General features: G+C 59.3%; 1 protein-coding gene across 4 annotated transcripts in view; it reads left to right on the top strand.

The window, feature by feature from the left end:
• Positions 1-851: 851 nt before the first annotated feature.
• COL16A1 (collagen type XVI alpha 1 chain) overlaps positions 852-7,849 on the top strand; it is a 49,785-nt gene continuing 42,787 nt past the window's right edge. For all 4 annotated transcript variants that reach the window (XM_030326858.1, XM_030326857.1, XM_030326856.1 and 1 more), the window contains exons 1-8: positions 852-1,012; positions 2,599-2,705; positions 4,678-4,752; positions 4,862-4,979; positions 5,861-5,984; positions 6,305-6,571; positions 7,424-7,504; positions 7,672-7,797. In XM_030326858.1, the coding sequence (XP_030182718.1) occupies positions 2,633-2,705; positions 4,678-4,752; positions 4,862-4,979; positions 5,861-5,984; positions 6,305-6,571; positions 7,424-7,504; positions 7,672-7,797 (864 nt within the window). In that variant the 5' untranslated portion in view covers positions 852-1,012; positions 2,599-2,632. The remainder of the gene's footprint in view (positions 1,013-2,598; positions 2,706-4,677; positions 4,753-4,861; positions 4,980-5,860; positions 5,985-6,304; positions 6,572-7,423; positions 7,505-7,671; positions 7,798-7,849) is intronic.

The following is a 7,849-nucleotide window of genomic DNA, read 5'->3' as shown; positions in this document are numbered from 1 at the left end:
AGGTCATTATCTCATCATACAGATGAAAATAGGGAGTCAAATAGTAAGTTCCAAGCCACAAAGCTAGAGCCGAGGACAGAGACTGGAGCCCTTCTAACCTCACAGAGTCAGGAAGAATAAGGGAGCTGGCTGGGTCCCACTTCCCCGGGGACGGGGACGAGCTAGAGCAGAAGGGGTTAATGAAGCGCCCACTCCCACACCCGAAGGGGCCCTCCCCCCAGTTCCAACCGAGAGAAACCGACTAACTGGGACTGTGAGGCTGAAAAGCTGGAAAAAGCTGACCGAGGAGGCATGGGCAGCAGCCACGTCACCGCTGCCACGGAACTGGGGAGGAGGGTCTCCAACACCCCCCCGCCCCCCCCTCCCGCAACACTCCTCCCCTCCCCTCCCCCCGCCCGCCCCAGCCTTCTGAAGGCCCGGCCGGCCAGGAGAGGCGAAGGGGGTGGCACCGGGGAGGACCTTCACGTCCAGCCGGGCCCTTAAAGGGCCGGACTCCCCGCCCACCCGCCAGCCCCCGCCAGCTGCGGAGCCCCCCTCGCCGGGCAGCTCCGGGCACGCAGGGTCCCCGCCCCGCTCGCTCGCTCGCTCGCTCACCTGGCGGGGAGGCGGGCGGGGCGGGCCTGGGCGCGGGGCCAGGCCGGGAGCGGGGCTCTGCGTCCCGCCGGCCGCCTCTGCCACCGCCGGAGCCCCCTCCCGGCCCTCCCTCCCGCCTCCCGCGCGGCGGGCGGGTCCAGCTGTGTTCCATTAGCGGCCCTGGCAAGTCCCCAGCCCCCTGGAACCGCCCCTCTTCCCCCACCCGGAGTGGCCGGCGGTCCCCGGCAGACAGGCGCGCGCTGGCCCGCGGGGCAGCCTTCAGCCCCAGGAGCTTGCGACCTGGGAAGCCGGGGCCCCGCGCCGCCAGAAGTGACCGAGGACCCTCGCAGCGGGCCTGAGGATCCCAGGCCCTTTTTCCCCTGGCTGGCTGCCCTGGGCTGCCTGCATTACTCAGTGAGGTGGGGGATCCCCAGCCACGGTAAGTGGGGGTGGAGTGGGCTGCCTCCGGTGGGGGGCTGGGGACTCGGCGGCCCCCAACGTGCTGTGTGACCTGGGCCAAATGGCATCCCCTCTCTGGACCTCAGTCGCCTTCTCTGTAGGGGAGCTCTAAACTCCATCCCAGGTCTGCGCTCGCTTGCTCGCTCCCTGCCCCCAAACCTGCGCCTCTGTATTGGGATGGGATCACATCCTCAGGAAGCTTCTCTCCTGTCCCCGCAGCCCCTGCCGTGGCTGGGGCCCAGGGGAGTGGAGGCTAGAGAGGAGGAGTCGGAGGGGGACACAGGCACACTGATATTCCCGCCTCCACATGCGTTCACATGCCTCCCGCGGTTGGTAGCTCTTCCACTGACTGGCGAGACTAGGAGGCCGGAACAGGGTTCAGCGATGGGATGTGCACCCCACTAGGAGGAAGGATGAGTAGGGCGGAGAAACAGTTCTGCCCCAGGAACAAGGGGTCTGGGGTCCTATCTCCAAAAGTATTGAGGTGAGGGGTTCTTCCTGTGCTCACTCCCTATTCAGGAAGGGTGATAGAATTCCATAACAGCTGGGGCGGGGGGGGGGGGGGACGAGGTCAGACTTGCACAAGAACTTCCCGGCAGGAGGGCCGACCGGAGGGACGGTCACAGGCTGGCTATGGGCACATGCGTATGTCAGGGTGTATCCGTGAACATGTGTCTCGGGGAGGATGCCGGTGTGCAGGTAGGTTTGGATGCATGCGTGCACTGGCACAGATGTGTCTGTGTGTGTGTGTGTGTGTGTGTGTGTGTGTATGTGCCCGTGTGCCAGCATGTGTCATACTGACACACGAATGACTCCGGGTGTGCCCGCGCGAGCTGCCCGTCTCAGGGGAGGCCGGATGATGTATGGCTCTCCTGGCCGCTCGCTGAGCCTGCATTGATTTATCTGGGCCCATCCATCAGGGTTTAATAAAACTAAGAGACGAGCATCCATCAGCAGGGGAGGTTGGCAACAAGGTCCTGAGCCCGGCGACCTGCTCTCCCACCCACTGTACCCAGGGGGGAAGCTTCCTTGGCCAGCACACAACTCTGTGATACCTTCCAGGAGACTTGGCCTCTGACCTTGTGGGTGCCTGGCAGGGCTGCCTGGCTGAGCTGGGTGCAGCTAGCCAGGTACCAGGCTAGTATATGCACAGGCGGTTAAGATCTTGAAATACTTCCAAGTGGCTTCGCAAATAGTCTCTGTCTCGAGGCCCCTCCCTATCCCAACTCACCTGGCCTTCTAGGACCCTCTAGATTTCTCCTTTATGCAGCAACTATCCACTGGCGCCATCAGATACCGCCTGGACCCAGTCTCAATGCTCCGGCCAGCATTCTGCTCTGGCTGGTCGGTGTCCGTGCCATACCGGTGGTTAAATATTTTGAATATCACCCTGGCGAAAAGCCTAGCCCAAGGCCTGTGGTCGGGCCTCTGAGAGGGATGGATGCCTGGCCAGACCTCCTGCCACCCCAGTACTAGGGCCTGGGCCCCATGGGCCGGCTGCTACTCGCCTATGTATGATGCTGCGTGAACTCAGGAATCCGTGTTCACAGTCTCTGTGGTTTTCAGGTGCTGCAGCTGTGGCCGACCTCTCTGGATCAGGATGTGGGCACCTTGGGTTTCTGGCTTGTGGCTGCTCAGTCTCTGGGCCGCCTGCAGCCATGGGGCAGATACAGGTGAGATGACACAGGAGGCTCAGGGTGCCATAGGCTTATGACCGGCTCCTTGAGATACAGGAGCCCTGTGTACATATGTGACCCCGTGCCTCGATCACGTGGGCATTTATAAGAGTCCCAGGCTGGGCTCAGGGTGGTCTGAGGTGTTTGCACCCGTGAGCCTGTGCAGTGTGAGCTAGAGTGTATGTATGTGTGTTTCTGTCTGCATGTTTGTGTATCTCTGAGCATCGCAGAGTCTCTCTGTGCATCTGTACATATCCCTCTGTCTCCGTGTACGAGAGAACAACTCTCCTCCCGGCACATAAACTCACCGTGTGCACAGAGTGTTGGCAGGGCCGGTGAGGTTCCTGCAGAAGGAAGCTGCATCTTGAGAGAGGCCCAAGCCCTTCCAGTGCCTTTCATGGAGGAGAATCCGTCCTCCAGCCCACGTGTTCCTCCTCCACACGGCTGGCCCTGGATCCTGGATAAAGAGCCCGCCTCGAGGCCCAGACGCTGGATGGGACAGAGGGTGCAGCTTTCCAGGGCCCAAAGCCAGAGGAAGTTGACCGGGCAACTTGCCCTGCCCTGCTGGGTGCCCTCTGGGCTTCGTAGCTTAGCTGCCTCGCTGAGCAGAAATAGAACTCCTAGAACCCTCATCTAGCTGAGGGCGGCAGAAAAACCAAGGTGCAGATGTGAGAGGGGTGTGCCCCCAGGGTGCACGTGACTGCCTGCAGGGCTGTGTGCGTACATGTGTGTTTCTGCATGTATGCGCGAGTGCCTTGCTCTCTCCCTTACCGGGTCGCCTGGGGGATGGGGCAGAGAGTTTCAACATCTGTAAGGAATCTGGGCCCATGGCCAAGGGTGAGTCACCCATTGCTGCTGCCGATGCTCAAGACAGTGATAGTCCTTCTGGCCAGACCTGGGGGAGGGAGACTCCAGTGGGGTCACTGGGCCTAGAGATCCAGGATTCCTTCCTCCAGTTAGGCAGCCAGGGAGTCCAGTGCCCAGCTTCTAGGAGTTGTCCTCATTATCCTGTCCCAGCTACCGCAACTGCACTGATGGGAAGGCCTTTTGGAGTCTCGCCTCTAACTCCTGTTATAGCACCTTTCTTAACATTTTGCTCAGTCAGCCTGGAGAGGAGGCAGCCTCATCGTTGCCCATCTGTCCCTTCAGGGTTCTGAAGACCCTAATTAAGCTATCTCCTTCTCTAGGAGCCTCTACCCACTTACCATACCCCGTCTGGACCCCCAAGGTCCTAGTGGTTCCCTTTAGCTTGTGGTCTCTTGAGGCCCTCAGTCTCTTCTTACTGTTTCATAAGGTAGTTATTATCTAGGTGAAAAGTCATTCTGTTGACTCAAGTCTTCTGTCTGGCCTGCCTTTCTGCTTTAGATGTAGGAAGCAAACCCCAGCCATTGCTGAGAACACGTGTACCAGCTGCACGTGGCATCTCTGGTGGCACGGGTATCCCCAAGTCACACGTGTGCAGACATGCAAATGTACTCGTATATAACACAGGCATGCATAATGTGAGCTTTCTTTACCCCCGAAGTGTTTCTCTGCACCCCCCCCTCCCCACGCACACCGACTAGGGTATATCAAGGAGGGAGCACATGTATATATCCAGCCCCCATTCCGTCTGAGTTCTAGGGCTGCCCCGAGTTTCTTTTGCTCTCTCTCTTGCTGACCTGCCTCCTGAAATCTCGGGGGTTTGGGTTCCGGGAGTTCTCGTCCTGCTCTGCTGTGAAATCAGCGGCCCTGAGCGCAGCCTCAATCTCTGGGCCTCGGTCTTCCCATCTGTATACTGGGGGTCCTCCTGGCTCCCGGGATGGCCAGGGTCAGAAGGCAAGAGGTGAAAACAGCCCCAAGGCGGGGCCTGGTTAAAGGTCCAGAATGGGGAATACACACTTGCTTCTCTCCAGCTTTCCCAAGGGCCTGGCTGTACAGCGACCTCAGCCAGAGCTTACTGAGTGCCCCACTGCCAACTCTCTTCCAGGTGAGCAATGCCCACCTTCACACCAGGAGGGACTCAGGTTAGAACACAGAAGCCATGTATCGACTAACGTGACTGGTGAGTGCCCATCTCGTTCAGCCGTCCCTCCTCTACGTCTTCCTGGAGTGGCTATTACCCCTTCCTCACCTGCCCAGCTGAGCTCTTCATCTGGTGTCTCCCCCCAAAGGCTTTAATCTCATCCGCCGACTCAACCTCATGAAAGCATCTGCCATCAAGAAGATCCGCAACCCCAAGGGGCCCCTCATCCTGCGACTGGGGGCAGCCCCCCTCACCCAGCCCATGCGGTAAAGGCCCCAGTATGACCACTGGGAATCAATGCTCCCCAGCAACTCTGGACGTGAGGGCCTGAACCCAGAGGCCCCTGTGGGTCATTTTATCCCACCCTTTGCCAGGGGTCGACCTGGTCTCCCCCCCCGGGGGCTTACAGGATAGGCACAGAGGAGATGCCTGGCAGGCCCACCCTCTCCTCTTGTCCCTCCCCTCTTTCTGGCTAGCAGTCGGGGGACAGGTCTGTACCCTAAGGGCACTGTGAGGACTCCAGGATGTGTGTGGGAACCTGGCAAGAGCTGTGTGTGTGTGTGTGTGTGTGTGTGTGTGTGTGTGTGTGTGCCCACACACACCTACATGTGCCCACATGTGAAGTTCAAATTCCTACAAGTCTCAGGGAGGTCTGGCCCCTCCTTCCCTCTTCAGCCTTATCTTCCAAAATGGCCCTCTTTCTTTCTTCCTGCTCTCGTCGGGCTGCATGCTTTTTAGCTTTTTCCAAAACCTCTTCTCCTAGGCCAGCCCCGGTTATTCTGGATTCCAGGGCATCCTGGATTCTTTGGAAGAACTTAAGTACAACTGTAATGAAATGGTGGCATGGCCATCCTGGGGAGTCTGTGTTTAGGGCCCTACCTCTCCCCACCCCGTCATCAGACTTGAAGGCTCCGCGAGGGCAGGCACCTTCTCTGTGTTTTCACCACTGTTATCCCCGGCAGCCAGACCCACCTGGCACATAGTAGGCACCCAATAGCTGTCGGTAGAGTGACATGCCCATGGCTGTCGGTTTGGAGGAGGGGGCCGGTGCGTGTCCCACGCAGGTTCGGCGGTCCTGAGGGCCCAGGGTGGGCAGCAGCTGGCCTCTCACCTGAGCCTCAGGGTCCCCTCCCTGCTCTCCCCCCAGACGAGTATTCCCTCGGGGCCTCCCTGATGAGTTTGCCCTGGTGCTGACACTATTGCTGAAGAAACACACCCGCCAGAACACGTGGTATTTATTTCAAGTGACCGATGGAGACGGGTACCCACAGGTGAGCCGGACCCCCCGCCCCGCCCCCCCCCATGGATCTTGGGGCATCTAGCATGCCAGTCCGGCCCAGCCTCTGACCCAGCTTGTGAATTCTGGGGCCTCTCTGCTCCATCCCGGCGCCCACCCTCCAGGCTAGCCCTGCCCCAGCGACACCTATGCCTTTCTTTCAGGGCGAACTGCTCTGTGACCCCCACCAGCTTCCTTCTCTCTCTGGGCTTCAGTTTCCCCTCCTGTGAAATGACCTCGAGGGCCCCGAACTTTGCCATACCGGGGGCTCTGGGGCTCTGATTCTCTGTCCTTTCCTTGTTCAATTCCGCACAGATTTCCCTGGAAGTCAACAGCCAAGAGCGGAGCCTGGAGCTCCGGGCCCGCGGCCAAGATGGTGACTTTGTGTCCTGCATCTTCCCGGTGCCCCAGCTCTTTGACCTGCGCTGGCACAAGCTGGTGCTGAGTGTGGCTGGACGCGTGGCCTCCGTGCATGTGGACTGCACGTCAGCCTCCTCTCGGCCTCTGGGGCCCCGGCGACCCATGCGGCCTGTGGGCCATGTCTTTCTGGGCTTGGATGCCGAGCAGGGGAAACCCGTTTCGGTGAGTGCGAGGTCGGGCTCTGGCCTCTGCTCCCGCCTTCTGGGAGCCTGAGTGAGCTCCCGGGAATCTGCATCTGACCAGGTCCTTCCCTTGCCCAGAATCCTCTCGTGGTTCCCCACTGCCCTCCAGATGCAGCCTAAACATATTAACCTCGCATGCAAGGCCCTTCATGATCTGGTCCCTAGAAATGTCTATGGTATTACCTTCCTTTACATCTCTCCATACTGTTTGCTCTGGTCAGTTCCTTCCTAGCTGGACATGTCACCTATTACTTCCCCACCCCCACATCTTTGTCTTTGCTGTCACCTCCCCCTGGAATGCTTTTCCGTGCAGACCCATCTGTGGAATATCTACTGGTCCTTCGAGGCCCAGCTTAAATTTTTTTTTTTTTAACGTTTATTTATTTTTGAGACAGAGAGACAGAGCATGAACGGGGGAGGGGCAGAGAGAGAGGGAGACACAGAATCTGAAACAGGGTCCAGGCTCTGAGCTGTCAGCCCAGAGCCCGACGCGGGGCTCGAACTCACAGACCGCGAGATCGTGACCTGAGCCGAAGTCGGACGCCCAACCGACTGAGCCACCCAGGCGCCCCAAGGCCCAGCTTAAATGGAACCTCCTCCGCCTTGTTCCTCTGGGCCAAAGTGAACTTTCCTCCTTCCTCTCCCTCTTTCCTGCGTGTGCGGTTCCGTTTTGCTTTTGGTGACCGCCATATTCTTGATGGTCTCCCCAGGTGAGACCGGAAGGTCTCTGAGGGCTAATCCTGGGGTGGAGCCATCTCTGTGCCTCCCTGGCAGCCAGGACACTGAGCTATTTGGTAAAATGAAGTGAAACTGACTTGTGTGTCCCCTGCAGTTTGACCTTCAGCAGGCACACATCTACTGCGACCCAGAGCTTGTGCTGGAGGAGGGATGCTGTGAGATTTTACCCGGAGGGGTGAGTGGCCCAGCTCCAGCCCAGCTGGGAGGGTTTGGGGCACTTCCCAGGGGCTAGTGTGCTACAGATGGGGAACCAGCGAGGGGATGCGTTGAAATCTTGGGATGAGAGGGTGAGGGGCAATCTGACTTCTGTACTGACCCCAGCCCTTCCCCTGTGCTGGCCAGTGTCCCCCAGAGACCTCCAAGGCCCGCCGGGATACCCAGAGCAATGAGCTCATTGAGATCAATCCACAGACCGAAGGCAAGGTCTACACTCGCTGCTTCTGCCTGGAGGAGCCTCAAAACAGCAAGGTAGGTGGACAGGTACCTGTGGCACCTACCACAGGTAGGTACAAGTGGGACT

Source organism: Lynx canadensis, chromosome C1 (assembly GCF_007474595.2).
Source record: "Lynx canadensis isolate LIC74 chromosome C1, mLynCan4.pri.v2, whole genome shotgun sequence".
NCBI lineage: Eukaryota > Metazoa > Chordata > Mammalia > Carnivora > Felidae > Lynx > Lynx canadensis.
The sequence above is the reverse complement of the archived record's forward strand: the minus strand, read 5'-3'. Positions and strand labels throughout refer to the sequence as shown.